The 20,415-nt window shown below is 53.6% G+C and overlaps 5 protein-coding genes across 5 annotated transcripts; 1 reads left to right on the top strand and 4 right to left on the bottom strand.

The window, feature by feature from the left end:
• Positions 1 to 1,249: 1,249 nt before the first annotated feature.
• On the bottom strand, positions 1,250 to 4,038 carry COL26b_007421 (uncharacterized protein; the record flags this gene model as incomplete). The annotated part of the gene is made up of 3 exons (XM_053180213.1): positions 1,250 to 1,305; positions 1,366 to 3,071; positions 3,929 to 4,038. The coding sequence occupies 3 exons, from the start codon at positions 4,036 to 4,038 to the stop codon at positions 1,250 to 1,252; spliced, it is 1,872 nt and encodes a 623-aa protein (XP_053035822.1).
• Positions 4,039 to 5,616: 1,578 nt separating this feature from the next.
• Positions 5,617 to 7,279, bottom strand: COL26b_007420 (uncharacterized protein; the record flags this gene model as incomplete). Its single annotated transcript, XM_053180212.1, has 6 exons — positions 5,617 to 5,743; positions 5,805 to 5,886; positions 5,957 to 6,152; positions 6,212 to 6,251; positions 6,332 to 6,798; positions 6,857 to 7,279. 6 exons carry the CDS (start codon positions 7,277 to 7,279, stop codon positions 5,617 to 5,619), a joined length of 1,335 nt encoding a protein of 444 aa, XP_053035821.1.
• A 1,747-nt stretch (positions 7,280 to 9,026) lies between these two features.
• COL26b_007419 (uncharacterized protein) lies at positions 9,027 to 10,766 on the bottom strand (the record flags this gene model as incomplete). The annotated part of the gene is made up of 1 exon (XM_053180211.1): positions 9,027 to 10,766. The coding sequence occupies one exon, from the start codon at positions 10,764 to 10,766 to the stop codon at positions 9,027 to 9,029; it is 1,740 nt and encodes a 579-aa protein (XP_053035820.1).
• A 2,817-nt stretch (positions 10,767 to 13,583) lies between these two features.
• COL26b_007418 (uncharacterized protein) lies at positions 13,584 to 13,940 on the bottom strand (the record flags this gene model as incomplete). Its single annotated transcript, XM_053180210.1, has 2 exons — positions 13,584 to 13,814; positions 13,914 to 13,940. The coding sequence occupies 2 exons, from the start codon at positions 13,938 to 13,940 to the stop codon at positions 13,584 to 13,586; spliced, it is 258 nt and encodes an 85-aa protein (XP_053035819.1).
• A 1,014-nt stretch (positions 13,941 to 14,954) lies between these two features.
• COL26b_007417 (uncharacterized protein) lies at positions 14,955 to 15,482 on the top strand (the record flags this gene model as incomplete). The annotated part of the gene is made up of 1 exon (XM_053180209.1): positions 14,955 to 15,482. The coding sequence occupies one exon, from the start codon at positions 14,955 to 14,957 to the stop codon at positions 15,480 to 15,482; it is 528 nt and encodes a 175-aa protein (XP_053035818.1).
• Positions 15,483 to 20,415: the final 4,933 nt, after the last annotated feature.

Raw genomic sequence — 20,415 nt, 5'->3', positions numbered from 1 at the left:
ATGGGTCTGCAAATGGATCTGGGGAGGGGAAGAGCCCACCCGCCCACCCAGCCCACAAGCCCAAGCCAATGTGCAGGGCTGTGGAGTTTGCATCGGGATTGGTGGACTGTTCAGTTATAGCTTCACTCTGCTTGCCCCGCACGATCCTCACCTTCAGATGTTGAATAGTGATTGTATCTATTCAGTTGCCGAAAGAGGCGATGGAGTCGCCGTAATGGAAGCGTACCAAGCCGGGTAGATAGCCCGCAGACTGCTCACCGTTCAAAGCAAGTTGCGGTAAGAGAGGTCGTGAATGTTCGTGATGGTTCAGGATGGTTCAAGAAAATGGAGGGTCTCTGTCTCCATCATCGTCACGAGGATCGCAGGGGTCGGGAATTGTGCTCTGAAATCGCCGACGAACGCATGCTGCAATGCCTCGCTTTGTCCATCACGCCCCATCCGCATCGTGGGCTTGACGGAAAGGCACGAACTCCTACGTGTTGATCGTGAGAACGTATGGCTTGTTGAACTGGAGGGGCAAGTTCGTGGGACCGGTCATCATGTGACGAAAATTGCGAGCGAACCTGCTTTGGTGTTCGTGTGCAATCTGGCGCGTAACTTTGAGGGCATCGTGTGATCTGATGACGTGCATGTTCCGAGGGACATTTTCCCGGAAGCTTCCCTATTCGCTTTACTCGTCGCTTCACTCGAGGAAAATAACAGGAATTCAGACAAGCCAAGACAACAGATTGCCAACAGGTGGCAGATGCGGCAATCATTGCAATCGTGACAAGATATCGTGAGAAGCGGGAGAAAAGCGGATTGGCATTATGCCCAGTTTTCGTCAAGTGGTGCTAAAGATCACAACACTCCCATAGAAGTTTTAAACATGCAGAAATGACAAAGTCAGAGATGATTTGGTCATGTTCGAAATTACGTCTCGAGAAGAATAGTAGTGTTCAACCTGACGGGGCGCAGTGATAAGGATCCCAGAATGCCTTCGCGTCGAACTGCACACGAGACGGTGAGGGACCACCAGGATCACAGCTCACGCATTACATCAATGGTCAAGAGCGGCGTGAACACGGTGTCATGATCATGCAACAGATGACATAAGATCTAGAGACAATCTAAGGGTATTGATCATAATGAATCATGTTGAGAGCCATCATATACAAACGAGAACATTGCAAGCCATAAACCATCAGGAACAAACGAAACACATTTCCATAACGCTTAACATCCGTAAACCCAGCATTCTAATCATCGTTTACTCATCATCGCTGTCGGAGCTGGAGGTATCCTCGTCATCCTCCTCGTCATCATCTAAGCGCTGTTAGAACGGATGCTACACTGCGAGAGCTTGTTCGGCGGGAGAAAGCTTACCATCAGCCGGAACCTTGCTGGCAAGGACGCCGTTAGTCCTGTCGCGGACCTGCTTGTAGTGGACGGGGTCCGTCTTCAGGTCCTCGCCCTCAACAGCAACGCCATCATCCTGAACATACTCCTTCAGGTCGGAGAAGAGATCCTCGCCGAAGGCGCCAGACTTCTTGGCCCGGGTGATCAGCTGGCTGACGACACCGGAACCGACCTTGGCGGGCGTGTTGAGGATCTTCTCGAGCGCCTCGCGGTGGCCGAAGCCGCACTTGGCGTGGAGGTCCTCGACGGGCGCGCCGTCGGGCTGGCTGTCCCTGAAGCGCAGGCCGGGGGTCTGGTAGCGGCGGATGCGGACCTCGCTGTAGGCTCTCGCGAGCTCGACGGCGCTGACCTTGATCTTGGCGGGCTCGGGAGCGGGCCAGAGTCTCGCCTTGGTCAGGCCCATGATGGCCGATCCGAGCAGGAGCTGCTCGCAGTCCTCGACGGTGCCGTCGTCGGTGCCGGCGTGGCAGTAGCGGATCTCCTCGCCGGGGTAGCACGAGGGGTTGAGCAGGCGGTGGACGGGGTTGCTGACGGCCTTGATGATCTTGTCGATGGCCTCGGCGCGGGTGGCGGTCAGCATGGCGATGACCTCCTCGGAGATGGGCTGCTCCTTCCAGGGGCGGCCCTTGGAGTCCTGGAGGGTGCCGTCGGGACCCAGGCGGGACTTGTAGGCAGCCTTGGAGAGGACGCGGCTGAACCAGCGGGCCTCGCCAAAGACCCAGCTGAGAACGAGGGTCTTGTCCTCGTCGTTGCGGGCGCCGGCCATGAGGACGTGGCGGTTCAGGGAGACGATCCAGTCCTTCATGAAGGGCACCAGCAGGTGCGTGGCGGCATACTTGTCGGAGGCCAGGGCAAGGTCGTAGAGGACGTCGACGTTGGGCCTGGTGGGGAGCTGGTGGAACTTGAAGTGGGCGATGGAGAAGAGGGTGTCGAGGCCGCTGGTGGTGTCGGCGGCAGAGTTGAGCTCGATGATGCCCTCGGTGTTGCCCGCGAGCTGATCTCTGAAGACGCGCGACGCGGTGGCGAGAGCCGCGGCGCGGACGGAGAACACGGTGGGAACACCGCTGGCATCCCTGACCTTGATGTGAAGGTCGGTGTCCTCGTGGTACGAGATCTTCCTGTCGCCCTCAGGCGTGGGAACGCGGGCGGGAACGACGACGGCGCGGGTAGCAAGCTGAGCACCCTGAGACTCCTGGGCCTCGGCATCGTTCTTGTCCTCCTCTTCCTCCTCGTCAGAGGATGACTCACCCTCGTCCTCGGTAGGGTGGGCGTCGGCGGTGCTCTCAACCTTGAGGTGATCAGCCGCGGAAGCAGGCTCGGCACCGTTGCCGTTTGTCTCGGGTGCAGGCGCAGCAGCGGGCTCAGACTCCCCCTTGGGTCCGACCTCGGGGGCTCCGTTGGTCTCCTTCTTCTCGCCGTTCACGGGCTCCTTGTTGTTGTTGTCAAGGAAGGGCTTCTCACGGCCGGGCATGGCGGTCATGGGTCGCTGGGCGGGAGCTTCGTCGTTGCCAACCTGAGCCAGAGACGGGATACTCCGCGAAGAGTCGGTGCGCTTGAAAAAGCCATTGCCGTTGCCGTTGCCGTTGCCGTTGGCTCCATCCTTGACCGGGCCGAAAGTGGGCGTCGGGGGAGTGGAGGTGGCGTTCTCGTTGGTGGTCTTTGTGGTGGCAGCTCTGTTACAACATGTTAGAAACAAAGACTCTGAGTCATCCTGGTATGAGACAACCGTAATAACTTGGGCCGGTTTAGGTGCTTCTTCGCAATGGAGAAGTGGGGGAGGCAGAATGGTAGAGGAGGCATGGAAATAGATGAGGGCGAAGCAAAAGGACGCTGGCTACCGAAGGGAAGAGACTCTGGGAGGGACTGATGGCCGTCGAGGCATCACTCTTATGATGGGGTGTCTCGCGAGGGGAGAAAGGGGACGCCCTCCTTGAGGGTCAGTCGTGGAGGCATGATGGACATCGGGCCAGTCACGATACCGGCCAAAGGAGTCGGGCGCGTCGCCCCCGGGTGGTGTTGGCGGACTACGAACACCCGTGTAAGAGACATGGAAGGGAAGCTGATTGGAGGTGGCGACATTAGGTGTCGATGACGATGGGAGTTGGGATATCGTGGGCAGAGACACGTCAAACATGCAGGACCCGACAACTCGACAGGCCCGAAATCCGAAACGAAGCGTTGGCCGTTGGAAAACCACAAGGCACGCTCCGTTTGGTGGTGTTTGGTGGGGTGTCTTTGAAGCCGCGGCGCCCGCCCATCCAAGCCGGGGCCTGTCACGGCGGGGCGAAGGGTCCAGCGTAGAGCCAGGGGTAGCGAGCACATGCTGGCAACTTGACCAGGGGCAACAAAGAGGAGCATGAAGAGCGGTGAAGAAGGCCGCTTTTTGCGTGTCCCAAGACAACTGCATCCATTGTCTTGAAGAATGAGGCGGGGGAGGGGGAGGGGAGGGGAGGAGAGGAGGAGAAAAAGACACGCAGTAAGACGCGTGTATATAAAACGAAGAAAATGGATATATATCATCAGGACGTACCTCTTGAATCTGTTGTTCAGGAACAGAAAGCCGTTGGACTTGCGGCGCTCGGTGGTGGTTTCTTGGGAGACGGAGTTGCTCCTCCTGGTGTCGAAAAGCGCTGGAGACATTTTGGGCAAGGGTATCGAAGGCCGGAACTTGAACAGGAAAAAATGCAAAACAAAACTGAAAATGGGCCAACGCTTCAAGGAAAAGAGAAGCCGCCAAAGCAACGATGGAGCAGCCAGAAATGCAGTGCTCGCGGGTATCGTATCGGGACCAATAACGGATTGATATGAATCAGACGGAGAGGAACATAAAAACAGACCTGAGCCTGAGGACTGGCTGCGCATCTATATGTACTCTGCCTTCTGGCTGGTCGGTTCGACCCGACGACCATCAGGATCCACTGGTTGGCGGTTGAACAATCAATATTGGCCGTCCGTGAGTCTGTCGAAGAGTCGAAATGCCCATTCAGAGCCTGGGAATCGCCGAGGATACGGCCCACCAGATGGCTGGCCAACTACCTGAACCATGAGTTTTTCAAGCAGGGTCTAAACGAGATGGAAGGTCGACATTGGGCAGCAAATGTATGGATTGGATGGATGGATGGCGACAACGGACAGACAATCGCAACCATCTCCTCGACCACCACCACGACCGCCCTCACCGCTCGACTGGCCGGTTCGTCGCCAGACGCGTCAAGGCACCTTTCCTGGACGATTTTTTTCTCTGGTGCGAGAATCCCTGTTGACGAAGGTCGCCGGGAGCTCGGAACTCATGCAGATTTCTCCCAGGGGCTCCACCCAGTGACATTTTAGCGCAGTTCGCGTTGGAGCCGTTGCTTGGTTGCCCTCCAGATGTCACCAGGGTTTGCATACAGATTCGGCCGATCGCATCCACCGCCCTTTGGTTGCATGAAACATTGACGACGAGAGTGCTTGCCTTGTCTTGAGCCTCTCTCTGTCTTGTTGTCTTTTCAAAGTGATTCCTCGATATCGTCAACTTGGGGCTGTCAAAGTACCTAAGATACGTCTTTCTTTCGCCTCAACTACCCCTCTTCTGGTGTGAGGTCCGATGTGATGCTGGGAGAGCGGAGTCTGGCCCTCACCGCATGGCCGCGATAATGAGGCCATGTCGTTGGAGATCCTGTCCGTGGGAGTCAAAACGGCGATGCATGGTTGGCTGAAAACTTTGCTCGCCAGCCTCATCTGCAGCATCTAATGCTGGGCCACGTTCGTGATGCAGACTGCATCGCATGGTATCGCGCGCCTAACGCATTCGCCTCTCGATTTGGCGACACTTACCATATAACTGTGACATCTTGCATCAACGTCTCAAGATTGCGAGGGGAAGTCTTTCAAGCGTAAAGTGGCCGCCGGTCTGGAGAACTGGCGCTGCTGGGCTGGGTGCATCGCGCGTGGAGACTGAGTTGCGTGCCCATATTTTCGTGGACTCCCTTGTCTGCACATTTGACGATGTCGATCACAACTCGTTCATAAATAGGCATAACTAATTGCACGGCCCATGACATGACTCTTCTTCAGGAATTTCAAGAACACCAAAATTCTTTTTCCCTATCATCTCCGTAAATCTAGATAGCCCGCTGGTATCGCACACGAGGTTCCATCCAACCCAAAACTCCAGAAAATAGGTACACGAAAAGACGAAAAGAATCCACAAAGCCCCACCCGACGAGGTCAGAATATCTACTGCCCAATGATCACGCCGTTGGGGAGCTTGAGGCCGATGGGAAGGCCCTTGGTGAACTTTTGCGTAAACGCAGTTCCGTTCCTCTTCGCAATGACCTCCTCAATGTCCTTGTACATATCATAGCTGCACCCACGATGTTAGTTGATTGGCTCCCGAGTCAACGTCCAGGGATGCGGTCACTTACGCATTCATCTCCTCGATGGTGAGTTTGGCCTTCTCGTCCTCAACCTTGTACGTGCTGCAGCTGTCGGCATTGCTGGAGAAGCCTATGCAAGAAGTCAGACATAACAGGGCTCATGAGTCAAGTTTCGTGGTTGACAATGATGGGCGACTCACCGATGCGCTCGTTGATGTTGTAGGCCGCCTTCGCAGCAGCCTGCTGCACCCTCGTAGCACGGGGCAGGCGTACATCGTTGTACATGGACAGAGTCTCGTTCACGTCGCCGTTGAAGTACTTGGGGTGGAAGAGGATGCCAAGGGCAGCCGCATCTTCAATCGCCATGCAAGCTCCTTGACTTTGGTGAGGCATCATCTGTGCTCTCTAGTCAGTGGGATGCCGGTCATTCGAGAACAGGGATAGAGTTTACTTACAGGGTGTCCTGCATCGCCCAACAGGCAGACCTTGTCTTTGCTGATGTAAGGGTAGGGGTCGCTACCAAGCCGTCAACCTTTGTCTCGACAACCATTCAGTCCAGGAAAAAGTAAACTTACTGCATCCACAGACGCCAGGGCTGGATGTCCATGCCGATGGCGAGATGCGCCTTGACCTGCGCATCCAACTCAGGGTAAGGAGCGAGCAGCTCCTCGACGGGGCGGTCCTCGACGCCCCAAGCCTGGTTGGTGTAGTCGCCCTTGTCTCTGGGGAAGAAGCAGTAGTAGGACAGCAGCTTTCCTCCGTTGCAAGGCGAGAGGACAATCTTGTCCCACTTGCCCTCCTGGCCGCCCCAGTACTCGAGAGCGGCGTCCTGCGAGTAGTCGACGAGGCCGGCCTTGACCGCATCCTCGGTGAGGACGTTGGCGTGGAGGCAGCTCGAGTCGGCGGGGCGCTTCGCCGGCTTCACGCCGATGAGGCCCCGCACCGCGCTGCCGATGCCGTCGGCTCCGATGATCAAGTCGTGCGTGGCAGAGTGTCCGTTTTCGAATGACACCTTTCCGGCAGCGATGTCCATCTCTTTGCACTACACCAAACACGTTAACAACGTCAATGTTTCAAGGTCGGCCGAAATGATGTCTCACCTTGTAGTTAACAAACAGCTTGGCAGGCGTTCCCTCTCCGGCCTCCTCGAGGGCCGTGTCCTTGAGCATCGAGTGCATGTATTGACGGTGGAACATGTTGTAAACGTATCCCCAGCGCTCCTCGTAGTCGTCCAGGTCGTACACACTGACCGGCTCACCCGTCTTCCAGTCGCGGTTGATGAGCTTCTTCAGCACGACAGGGTCGCCCTTCTGGACGTCGACACCCCACTCATGCAGCCAGCGAGTGCCGTTTGCGGCGCATGAGACGGAGGCACCGACCTCTCCGGCAAAGTCGTTGCGCTCGTAGATGGAGACCTTGTGGCCGGCGCGGCGGAGGGCGATCGCGACGGACATACCACCGATACCACCGCCGACGACTCCGACGTCGAGCTGCCTCCACCCCGCAGTCGGCAAAGAACCCATGGTGATGACTTTTGGTGGTGACGGAAAGTGGGACCTAAAGAATATCGGACGAAGTCGATTATGTCGGATCAAGTGGATGAATTCTTCACGATGTCGTCTTGGTGGATGCAAAAAGTAAGGTAGCGAACAAGGCTCTCGAAGAACTGCCACGAGGCCGGCATATGTACTTCACGGTCGGCATCATTACTAGGATAAGGTCATGCGTGTATTGCCAATCCGAGCATCAACACACCCTCCATCTTTGCCCCATCCGTGCGGCCGGCTTGTCGCGGTCGTCGATAACAGATCCCACGCCCGTCCGTCGCGTGCCTCAGAACCGCATCAGACGGGCGGATGAGGTACGGGACCATGGGGGTGCAGCAACCGCTCAATCTAACCCACTGATAGCTTCATGTTGGAGAGGAAGAGATCTTGAGAAGGCCCCAGAATCGAGGAAAGATGCCCACTTGCTGCTCCAATGACCCGCTGGCGTGTTATCGCCAAATCCACGGCGCCGGGTCTCGGCAAGTATCCGAAATCCCTATCGGAAAGGTGTGCGGGCCGCACACAACTCAGGTGCAATTGCCGCAATCATTGGTGCAGCGCTGGAGGATGACTTCCGCAGGCTCTTCCGTATCACAGTGCACCCGAACAGTATTCCCGCCCATCTCTTACGGATGACGAAGCAGTCTTATTGTTCATCGCATATCTAATCTGTTTGGAAATCGTCCCAGCTTTCGCGATGCCGCTTGGCCTGCCCAAAGCCGCCCGAAAGCGAGCAAACCTAAGCTCTCCCGCCCCCGGTAACTCGTGGCAGTTTAGTGGGCAGCTAAAAGACGAATGTTTCTATGGGACTTAGCCGACTACTAGACCACTAGATTGGTTTCTGGGTTTGTCGACCCTGAAGTACAGCAACTGCAATTGAACTCAACGTCGCGACCACTTCCGACGGCGGCAGAAGTCAAATGAACGATTACGTTATCGTCCGCTGTACACAGATGCTGATCAAGCTACCGTGGATGTCATAAGGCCTAGCTGTGACACTCATTGGCGTGACAAGAGTCTTCCATCTCGTTAAACAACTTCTACGTTGGCCGATCTGTATGATCATCGAAGGAAGATAGCAAAAGCAATCTCTGTTTCCCGTCTCCTCGCTGATGCGATGAAGCTGAGAAAATTGGTCCACATCAAATCCCAAGGCATTTGACGTAAAAATTGACCTACCAAGATTCGCCGTTCCGTCTCTAGCTACGGACAAAGCCTAATACGAAGCGTCAGGACTAGTCGATTAGACCGGCAGGTTGGCCTCAATCCCATTGAAGACAAACGTCTGACCAATTTCATAAAACTTAAGAGCACACCGATCAGTGCAAACATAGTCTTCATTTGTTCAACTGATGTTGAATCAAGATCCCTGAGTGCTGTAGATATATGCAGCCTGATGGAGCTGCAGCGTTGCACTGAAGGTGTTGTAAGGTAATGGCCCACAGTGCAACGTAGAGAGCCGAGCCAACAGCATGTTTTGGGTCGGCCGCCGGCAACATGGTCTTCGAGTCTATCATGTGATTGCTCTCAAGAAACGCTCGATCTTTTCACAAACAAGTTAAAGCGGGTATGTTTGTTCTCATGTTCTATTGTTGTCATTTTCTCATCAATACCAGTAAGAAGTACTGTCTAGTGCCCCGACCTTATCCAACAGCCATAGGGTGCAGCTAACCCATATCCGATTTAACCAAAACCATCAACGCCTTGATGCTTCCCAGATACATTATCCCTGGCCGAACTGGGGGGTGTTGAGGGACATCGCCATCAACAAGCCACCAATCAAACCCGCGCAGGGTAGTGTGATGAACCAGCCAGAGAACACAAAGGCAACCTGGCGCCAGTTCACAGCGCGAACATCGAAGTTCATCAAGGCAACACCGACGATGGAACCAGTCAGACATTGCGTGGTGCTGACAGGAAGGCCAAGACGACTGGCAACCAAAACGGTGATGGCTGCGCCCAATTCCATGCTGAAGCCTCGGCTGGGTGTAACGGAGGTCATCTTGTTTCCCATTGCCCTTATAATCTTATAGCCCATGAACCAGAAGCCAGCACCGAGGAGAAAGCCGGCGACAACGAGAATCCAGATTGGGCTTTCGCCTTTTTCGGACACTTCGCCCGTCATGTAGACCTGGTACGCCGCAATCCAAGGCCCGACTGCATTGGCAACATCGTTGGAGCCGTGAGCAATGGACATCATCATGGCGCTGGCGACTTGGGCGTACGTCAACAGGTGCTCAGCGCGAATATCGTATTGCTTGGCTTTTCCATGAACGGAGGCAAGCTGGGTATCAGCGTGGTTGACGCAGTCACGCGTGACTCCTTGAAGAAAGATATACTTGATGAAGCTCCAAATACGCTTGGGGTTGTGAATGGGAAGGTGAGCCGTTGGAGCAAGGAAGCGTTCCTCAGGTTCAGGCATACGTTTGTAAGCGCTCGCGGGGGGTGCTGTCTTGCCGCGCTCAACGTCCTCAAGAGACAAGGGTGCGGCGGTCGGGCTGGTCGGGGAATGGTCGTTGACGAGCTTCTCTCCCTTGTCGGCACTAGACTCGGTCTTGGCCTTTTGCTTCTCAATGTCCTCATTGTCATTGGGGGATACAATCCTGGCGTTGTAGTCGACAACCACCTCGTCGCCCTTTGCAGGCAGATAGATGGGCGGGTTCTCCATCCACAACAAGGGCCCAAGGAAGACGTGACGCAGTCGGATGCGCGTGTCTTGCTTCACAAGCCTTCGGTGGACATATGGCAGGAAGAAGACGTAGGCGAGAAGAAGAGCACCAAAGAAGGTACCCAAGACGATTGCGCATGCAATGCCGGCACCGAGCTCCTCGAGTGACGGCGCACCAGGGGCCTCGATGATAATGAACAGGGCGAGAACTGCAGCGGTAAAGGCGAGGTAAAACGGAATGGCCTTCATTGCTTTCTCGAAGGGGTTCTTGCGCTCGAGGACAGCGAATTTGAGACTTCCAAAGAGAATGGCGGAGAAGACTGCAGAGATCAAAGGGGCGATGACCCAAGATGCGGCAACCTGGGACACGCTTCCATCCTTCCAGCCCCAAGATACGCCAGCTTCCGCAGCTATGCCAACGCCAACCAAGGCACCGACGATGGTCTGCGTTGTTGAGACAGGGTATCCAATCTTGGTGGCAGTGAGCAACCAGAAGGCACTGGCGAACTCGGCACAGCCCATGGCAAGGATGAGGGTTGCGGGGGTCCCGCGGAAGCGATCGAGGCCGATGATATTGTTCTTGATCGTTCCGGTGACGCGGGATCCGAGGACGACGGCGCCAAAAAACTCGGTGAACATGGACAGAAAGCCGACCTGGGGCATGGTCAGGGTGCGGGCGGCCACCGAGGTGGCGTAGGAGTTGGCGACATCGTTGGCGCCGTTTCCGAAAGAGCTGCCGCAGAAGGCGATGCTGATCAGGGCGATGATCCAGTCATACTGCGGGAGGGCAGCCATGACGGCGGCGTTGAGGGAGAAAGTCGAATACTGATATCGATATTCGTACTAGAGAGGGAGCGGGAAGAGAGAGCCGAGGGGGTGAAGTAGGAAGATGAATCTTCACCACGACGATTGCGGCCCAGAGAGGGATGGGGGCTTGAAGTATAAGTAGAGAGGAGGCTTGTCGGGTCTCTCAAGGTCGAGAGCCACAGGAGAGACCTGGAGCGCCGCGACCTTTATAGAGAGGGTGAGGTCGGAGAGGTTCCCAGCAATGGAGGATGGATGTCTGGAATCTGGAGACGAGGGCTGGCCAACGTGGGGGAGGAGTGGGTGTTTCTCCTGCTCCCCCTTCTTCCTTTCTTTCTCCTCTCTAGTCAATCAAGGACCGGCGGTCGCTGCTACCCTGGCCATGGTGGTGTTCGCCGCACATTGAGCCGGGCAAGAGACTTTGGAAAAATCAGATAAAAAATCTCAATTGCACCTGCTCGTCCGTGAAAGTGGCCATCAAGACCCATGCGGTGGATGTTTTGACGGATGCCCAGTCTGCGCCGAGCTCTGCGACCATCCACATCGGCGGCTGGTATTCGCGAGGCGGGTGCCACCTTGGATCTTGGCCTTCTTGGCTTTCGAGGTACCGACGACCGATCCGCCAGACGATTCCAGCCAGTCACAGTCGTTTTCGCAGGCACGTTGCTGTTTCAATACGCTGTCGACGCACCAGGTCGTGCTTGCGACTTCTCGGTGGTGAACTCTCCGTGATGCCTGCCAAGACACGAGATCTGACGCTAAACCCCAGCAGAGTCTTACAGAGACTCAACCACGGCTGCTGTCGCGTGCCCTCCTGCTCTTCTGAGAGCACATGTGGCAATCGACTGGGTAGGAGAGCACGCGAGCAGCTCCCCTTTCCAGCTTCCTCTCTCTTCCTCAGTTCCCTCCACTGAAGACTCGCATGGCATGTCATGCTGCTCACTGCTCAGTGAAACCTCCGAGGCTGTCCTTTCTCCCGGATTGCCCTTCTCGCTGACCGAAGGCCAATGTAGGCACTCATCCTTGATCCTGCACGGCATCCAATTGCAACAAGTCGGCATGAGCGATAATACCCGCAGCCAAGCTCGATTGCTGGCTGCTTATGGCTGGACGATGTACCGTGGGTGAAGCATTTGGGGGATGCGAGTCACGAGTCACGCGTCCACTGCGGCGCTGTCTTCAGAAGTTTGGGCGACCACAGGAATTGTGCGCGCAGCCAAGACTCTCCAGCGAGGGTTAGCGAGTCTACACAAAACGAAGGTGAGGCCGATAAGGCTGCTGATCTCTCTTCTTTCGCGACCTCCGTCAAGACCTCACTGTAAGGATCAGCGATTTTTGAGGGTCCCTTAGTCCAAACTCACCATTGATGGTCAAGATACTTGCGTCGGATTCTAGCTCACAGCCTCAGTCAGAAGCGTCGCCTCTGAGCTGTCTTTCCACAGCAAGCACCATCTCCCACGTGGACATGTCCATCGCCGCCAAAGAAGCATGGCGTACGCCCAACCCGCGAGGTCCCCAAGACTTGACTGTGTGGCTAGCTCTAGAGTCGTCGATGTCCTCCGGTGGTAATGCCGCGTGGTTTGGCAAGCCTACGCCACTCTGAAACTTTGCATCGCACCTCAGCCAAGAGAGGTACACTTGAGATGCTGCGTCGCCACTGGGTCCAATTCGTGATTTTCTCTGATTTTTGCCAAGTTGGACAGAGACACGGAGGTGGCTCAGTCTGCTTTCGCAATGTAGCTTCGAAGCTGTGAACCGCGACGCGTGGGAGCTTGGCAAGCTCGGGAGGAGCTTTTAGGGAGCTGCCGACAGCTGGCGGGGGCGCCAAGGCCCCGCGAGTGGGAACACCGCGATCACCAGAGAACCTTTGCGGAACAACTGGTTGATCAAATAGAGAGGACCCTGAGAATGAGGCCATTTATCTGGTCTTTATTCTTGGCGTGGCATTCGGACTGAAGCATCGGACAAAAGACCGTCTCTGACTACTAAAAATACACGGAGATGACTGCCCTCATGTTATCGCCAAGACATCAACCCCAATCCCGACATGGGACAGCGTGATTTACAGCGGCCCGTGGGCGTTGGAACTTTATATCATTCAAGATCAAGTCTTATGAGGAAGGCTATTTTAGGCAGTTTCATGACAGAAACATAGTGTTCATAGGCTCTTGCTTTGGAGATGCCTTCATCTTTGATTGCTAAGACCACGGATAATACGACCCAAGAAATCCCAATAACATCTGAGCCATCTGGATGCCAATACAGTTCATGCAAGAATGCTCCTGTCCCATAATTCTGCGGATATCATACACCATCAATATCTCCGACGATGCGGGGATAGCGTAATGCCATCAACATTGAAACAAATGCATGGGACGGCAGTTGTCAAAATTCGTTACCACGATTCATGGCAGAGCAGTCCCAAGACATGTCAATGCAAGCCTGAAGAGCGCCGTTATTTTTCATTCTGGGCTTGCAGTGACAATGCGCCAGTAATAATAAGACTGATGGATGGGATGACAAGTGCCGCTATCCTCGTTGATCGATCAGTCATGTTTAATCCGAGCACGCCAAGGGAAGTTATTCGGATTGTCCTTATTTCACAGCGTATAATCACGATAACACGTCTCACGAAGCTGTGCGATTCTCAAAAGCAAGTGCATTCGAGCATAGAAGCTCCTCCCGAATGCTGACTTGGTCTTGGAGTTTTGCACCCAGTACAAAAACCCTGAAATTTGCCCCTGGTATCTTACAAACAGCCACTCAACCAGCATTTCCCCTTACGCAGTGCTGTAATTTGAAGTGCGCTTATTTGGTATCCTCAGTCCCGCTTCCCCAGAATTTCTTGTCAACCTTGTCATCGGCAGCTGGTTGCGCTCGGTCGTGCTTCTTCTCGAAATCGCGGTTGTGCTCGTCGACCTCGCGCTTCTGCTCCTCGGTGAGCTTATCCGGTCCTTGTCCCGGCACGCTGGAGTTTGTGATCTTGGGCTGAGGAGGCGACGTCTTTCTCGCGTCCGCGGCGTCTCGCATGTCTGTTGACTCCAGCCCTGGTTTGTCGCTGAGATGACGTCGCGGGACGCTGGCTGCGCGAAGGGCGAAGGGCAGAGAGCGCGTTTGTTGCGCGAGTGCGGGAAGTACCCTTTGGCGAGTTGCTAGGTGTGCCATGATTGTGATTTGATTGATTCGGTAGTTATTTGGTATGAGATCTCGTGTGGTTGAAGCTCTGGGGTCCTTGGGAGGTCGTTCTGATAAGGGAGCTTAAGGAGCTTGGGGAGCTTGCCGCTCGACCTCATGATGTCATCAAGCCACGCCAGCTAGATGAGGACGGATGCAGCAGCGATCGGCAATTGTGTGACGGGATTTGTGCAAGGAGGATCATGATGACATATGGAGGTCGCCCGTGCCCCAAGACATGATCGTTTATCATTCTTAATGTACTGTCGGTCGCGACGAATGGGAAATGATAATCCGAGCACGGCTGGTCTCACCCGGGTTTTGCGAGTTGATGAGGCAGAGCACCGCAAATGTCAGCCACGTGCCCTGTAGATCATGCGCATCCAAGCAATTGATTGCTGCTTGCCTACAGACCAATCGTGCGCGACTGAATAGGATCGCTAGCGAGGGTTACGCAACATCTTGCGCCATAAAGGCATATGAGCTTCAAGAAACGTTCTAAAACTCTTCCCCATTTTCCTCTACAGCCCTCAGCTTTGAGTCTGGGCATGCATGAATAAGCAGTAAGCATCTCGTATGAGCTTATTGTTTCGCGAACGCGTGATCAAAGCTTTGAAAGTGCACATGTCACATTTCAGGAATTCCTCGTCGGCAGTTAATTACCTAGTTGGTGAGTATTCGTGGAGTTCCAGCTGTCTCAGAACAGCATCGTATCACACACCACTGTCAAAGTTAACCGATGCCTCGGATCCTCAATACTGCGTCCGCCGCCTCTACAGTCGGTAGTCGGAGACCACGACCTCCCGATTCGGTGGGTTCGTTTTACCGAAGGTGTTGCGGTGCTTGAATTGATTGGACACTACGCAACTGCGATCCGCAGACATCAGACGATGAACCAAGATGTCCAACATATAATTCCACGAGTTTGGAAAAGTGCTTGTTGATCTACATATTTGTCTTTTCCTGCATGAGAGTTGCAATTCTTCCTTGTTATCTTGAAGCACCATGGCCTCTTTCAAAGTCATTATCATCGGCTCTGGGCTAGCCGGCAGTTTGCTTGCTAACGGCCTCGCCCGGCACAACATCGCGTTCGAAGTCTACGAGCGAGCAGAAAAGCACTCGAAGCGGGAAGGATTCCAGATTCGGCTGGGCGAGGGAGCTCTTATCGGCATGCGGGCATGCTTGGAACAAGAGCAAATCGACTCTATTGCCAGACGATTCGCTCGCTCGACTGTCTCAAACCCACCCATCGTGTACGACAAGCACTTCAACAAGATGTTTGAGCCAGGAAAGATGCCGGGATATCAGAGGTCGACCCCAATCAACCGCGTATCTCTTCGAGAGGCTCTCTCCGAGCCACTCTACAAGATGGGAAAGATCCACAATGAGAAGCGACTCACGAATTACGAAATACACCGAGATGGCAGCCGGCGCTTTGTCAAGGCCTTTTTTGATGATGACACGTCTGACACTTGTGATGTTCTTATTGGGGCGGACGGAAGTGGATCCAAGGTAACTGCTGCATATCTATGAATCTTGGGTATCTGGGGCTGACAGCTCCAAGGTCAATCGCCTTTTAGGGCTCAACAATCTAGAAGAGGTCAGTTCCTATTATGGATTCCTTGCGCGGAAAGACTTCCCAGTCCCAGTCTTCAACGACATTCCTCGACAACTACATTCTCCAGTAGGTACTGTTGATGGTGGGGCCACCCTTTTCTTCCAAGGTGAGAGATGACTTAAAAATCTGCTTACTACCCCTCGTCATATTGACGGCTTGTCTGATAGTCTACCTCCCAAGAGAGACTGGAAACGCTGCCGATTCAAAACATAGCTCTGAACAGGGCATATCTACCATGCTTGGAATAGGATGGCGCCGTGATCGAATGCCTCAAGAGTTTGACGCATTAACAACAGAGGAGAAATGGGATGCAGCTGAGCTACTTATCCGCGATTGGTCTCCGCAACAGTAAGTGAATCAGCCGTGAGTCTTTATCAACGGAACACCCTGAACTTTGTAGCTATACTTACGTCGAGTCTCTCCAGTCACCAAATTTTCAATATGTTTCGCGGACAAGACATGTATTGCTGGACTCCGAGAGTTTCTTCTCGTCCTCCTCTCGACTGGCGTCGTGCTGTAGCTTCACCTGATGACGAACGCCTTGGAAACCCGCATGTCTGGCTCATCGGAGATGCCATGCATGCGATGCTTCCGTCTAGGTATGCAGTGAGGGTCTTAACCGCGCAAATCTTCAGGTATGTACTGACTTTATCGCGCTAGAGGTATGGGCGGGAACCAGTCCATGCTTGACACTGCCGACGCTCTTCCTCTCCTGACTAGGTTGGCGGAGAAGGCAAGGACGGCAAATGGTGCTAGTGAGCAAGACTTCATTGAAGCGTTACACGCTTATGAAGGAGCCGTCATACCTCGCGCATTTCAATGGGTTAGACAAAGTGGAGGCAACGACCCATTGGTAAGCTGCTCGAGGCCATATGTTTTATCAATGCTAACGCAGCATGGTAAGGCGGCCGACACGTCAAAGTTCAAGGCCAGGGCAATCATGCGCCTGCTTTCGTTCATTGGAGAAGCCTCGACGTTCTGGAACTGGGTGGTGTTCAAAATTACTGGCGTGGACAACTCAAAACAGGCGATTGACTTGCTATAACGGCTTTGGGGGATACGTTTGACGTGAGTACCGTAATTCGCTCGGTTAGCTTGTACCACGCGATGGTTTTACTCTGCTCAATTTCCTAGGCGAGTAAGACCATTTCAAAATTGCCCATAGGGACTTTCAAGATACTGCGTGTTCAACTCGAATAGCCTCAAATGAGATTACCATCACGGATACAATTGCTCTCGCCGTCACCAACTTTATTGTGACAGTCTTGACTTCATCGCCGTGACCAGATACCGTCGTTATGTGTCCTTTGACAGGTACATCAGTGCTATTCAAATATTCCTCGTAAACTCGTCGAAGTCCGACACCTCCGGACTCTTTGGGGCGACTTAGTTGAGTACGCAGCAATATGATCCATGGATACAGCAACAAGGGCCCAAATAACATGGAGGGCAATCGCGAGAAAACTTATATCAATGGATGCCCGTCCAGCAGCGTTCTGGATAATTTCTTTATGTTGCTCGCAAACTTTTGTCACTCTTCAAGCCTGACACAAGGTGGGACAGGTTGAATTATGTTGCAGTGTGCTACAACTTCCATCCATTCGATATACGTGTTGAAAAGGGCTCAGGCATTGGATTCGCAGCCTTTTTAAAGGGTCTTACAACTGGGAGTGACCGAGATTAATGCATGGATTTGCAAAAACGTTTTGTGCCTGGACTCTCACTCTCCACATAGCACAATTTACGCAATTGCTTTTGGCAAGGAACCAACGATCAATCGCACAACGGCCACGTTTTTGCCGCAGCTTTTGTCCGAGCAAGACGAGGCAGAAGTGGACCCGAAACTCGGCAGTACGACATGATGCGGGGGGGAGAAGACCGCAGCGTACAAGCCACCAATAATTGACGAATCGAAGTTTATTTGATTACTATAGAAATCTGGGGCTATGTTAGAGAGCAGTAGCCATCGAGATCGTGTCCACTCTGGACTTAATGTAACGATCGGAAAAGAACATCCCCTGGTTATGATAGCTCCTTATTGCACTCTATGCGGGGTGTGCCTGCGGGCGAGAGCTCCTCCTCGTCGGGGCACTGAATCATTGAGTTGCAACCTCGGGATACGCGTACGGTTACGGCCGCTTTTGCCGAGCTGAAGTGAGGTTATGCCGGACGTCTGTGGGTAGGTAGGGAGAGGCCGTTTACCCGCGGTCCGAGTTGAAAGGCCCCGTATTACCACAAGCCCGGTGCCAGGCAATAGAAGAAACAGGACGCGGATTTCGTAGAGAAACCATCAAACGGCAAGACAGTTGTCGTTTGACTCGCTATGAGGCTTTATGCTAGTTTATTTCAATTAACGCGGCTTGTAACCCTGCCTGTCGGAAATTTCAGAGTTCACGTAGGCAAACCGGGCAAATTGTACGTCAGCACTTCGGCTTAGCGGCGTAGCGGACTAGCCAAACTTCCATGCGTTCAGGCAGGAGAACTTTCCCGGACCACATGCTGAGAGGTTCGTCAATCTTCTGGAAGGCTCCCAATGTTAAGTCGGTTCTTACTCCCGACGGCGAGCCAGTCTACTGACTCGGGAAACTCTCGCTTGTGCATCGAGCACGAAAGGTAAGGTTTCCAGGGTCCTGGCATTTGCATGGGTCTAAAGCTTAGCTGCATTGGTAAACCACATTGCAAAATCAGACAGCAGCTCAGACCTGACAGCCGAGGACAAGCTGCCAAGAACTTCAGTGACTTGCGTGCTCAGAGACAATTCAACAACAAGCGGTGGGGTCGCAATGAGAAACCCGAGTTTCTGGTTGTAAGCGGCGTTGTCGTTTTTTCGGACATTGTTTGTGTCCATTGAGACGTATCGCGAGTCATTTAACGCGCATCCAGGGGAATGGAACGAACAGGCTGCCCTAGGTTCAGCGAAACGTTATTATGTGACGCTCCAGATTTTATACTTTGGAGCGTGGTATCAACAACCTCAATAGTATTCTACGCGCCGTGAGGGGTCCCGGCGGGCTGCGTCTCATGTTGAATTATACAAACAGTCTATATCCATCATTGTCGAGCAATCACGATGGGATAGATAGTTGTCGGACGATCAACCCGTCAGATGCTGCTTGCAAACGCGTTGCTGCCCGGCACTTACACCAGATATGGCAATGACTTCACGGGATGATGATTGGTCGCACATTACCGACATCAATGAACGTCGCAAAGCGCAGAACAGGATTGCACAGAGGAACTACCGTGAGTTTCGTCCCCAGTCAAAAAGCCTTCTTGGCATTGTTGGATACAATCCAAGACCTTAGTGATCATATCGCCAGAGGGGGACATACGGAAGTGCCAAACTAACAGGAGAGCACCTCAGGCTCACGGCAGCGTATGCGAATCGAACTCGCCGAAGCTATTCTTTTCGATCTGCCACACCTGAAATCTGCAGCAGCACAGCAGAGATGGAACGAGACCAGTAGTAACAGCGGTAGCAACACCCGGTCGCGAACACCAGAGTTCTTCGATACATCATATCAACCCGATTCTACGGTTGACTTTCTCGATGTTCCAGGATTGGATGATTTCGAGTCGCCAAACGCTTCCGCAGGCTTGGATTGCATCGATGCCGCGCTGAACTCGTCCATCGCACCCGCAGCGGTAACCACAGCTACCCAATTGCCAGCACCACAATCTTCAAGTCAACCGCAACCGCCATTGCCACTACAAGTAATGGAAACATCGTCTCAGCCCAGGAAGTCACCGTCCGAGCAGCCTTTGGCACCCACAACAAGTCAACCGCAGACACATGATAGCCCAAGCGACGCGTTCAGTTGCCTCAGCGATCTCAACGTAGGCGCTCTTCGATTCTCTCAGCTTTGCGCTCTTCAGTCACTGACTGCATTCCACCAGGATTCTGCCGACTCCGCGAACCTTTCTACAGCTGCATCGACCATCGATACTGTCAGCACGCCGTCAAGTCTAAAAGGGCTCACTCCATCATCCATAGCAAGCTCTTGCAGCTCATGCAGTTCTGTCGCCTCGCACGATTCAACAACAGAATGCACCCCGCTGCTTAGCGCCGTGATGCGCGGCAACCTAGAAATCGCGCGGCTGCTCATCAAGAGTGGAGGCAAGGTGGATTCGAAGAACAAGTCAGGGAAGACGGCCCTTCATCTAGCTGTGGAAAGGGGTGATACTGTTGCGGCTCGCACGTTGCTGGATTTGGGGGCCGAAATCACGTTGCCAGATGACTCGGGAACAAGTGTTTTCCACAGGGCCATTGTTCGCGACGATATCGAACAACTACGAGGACTGTTGAAATGGTGCGAGGAGAAAAGTCGTTTGCAGCCCTTTGGAGGGCTTTTGAAGCGTTGCGTCAATTTGAAGGATACCCAGAAGCGAACATTGGTACACTTGGCAGTGGTGTTGGAGAGGATCGAAATTCTGAAGTTGCTGCTAGAGTATGGAGCAGATGTGAACGAGTAAACAGGTAGTAATCAAGTATTCCAACACCTCATGCGATGTGACCATTGTCGTTACGTATCCGTATGATTTCACTCGCGAAGAATGACGACGCCGAGACCAAAGATAAGATTCCATAGAATTTGGTTAAACCTTGATACGATACGGATCTCACTAAATAGCATGCGCGTAGTTCAGAGTTTGTTGTCAAACACATGGGGTAGAATTTCTGAGCCAGTGTCGAAGAAGCTTAAAACTTTGAAGGGTTGATTTCATGGCTGGTTTCGATACACGCGATCGCTAAACTTCTTGTGCAGCTGTTAAGCTTTTGACAACACCCAGCCGTCCTAAGGTTCTGAATGGAAGAGGCAACAATCAAGATCGGCCGAACATTCCTGG

Source organism: Colletotrichum chrysophilum, assembly GCF_026319265.1.
Source record: "Colletotrichum chrysophilum strain AFK26 chromosome Unknown scaffold_60, whole genome shotgun sequence".
Lineage (NCBI taxonomy): Eukaryota > Fungi > Ascomycota > Sordariomycetes > Glomerellales > Glomerellaceae > Colletotrichum > Colletotrichum chrysophilum.
This window is presented reverse-complemented; position numbering and strand designations above follow the sequence as displayed.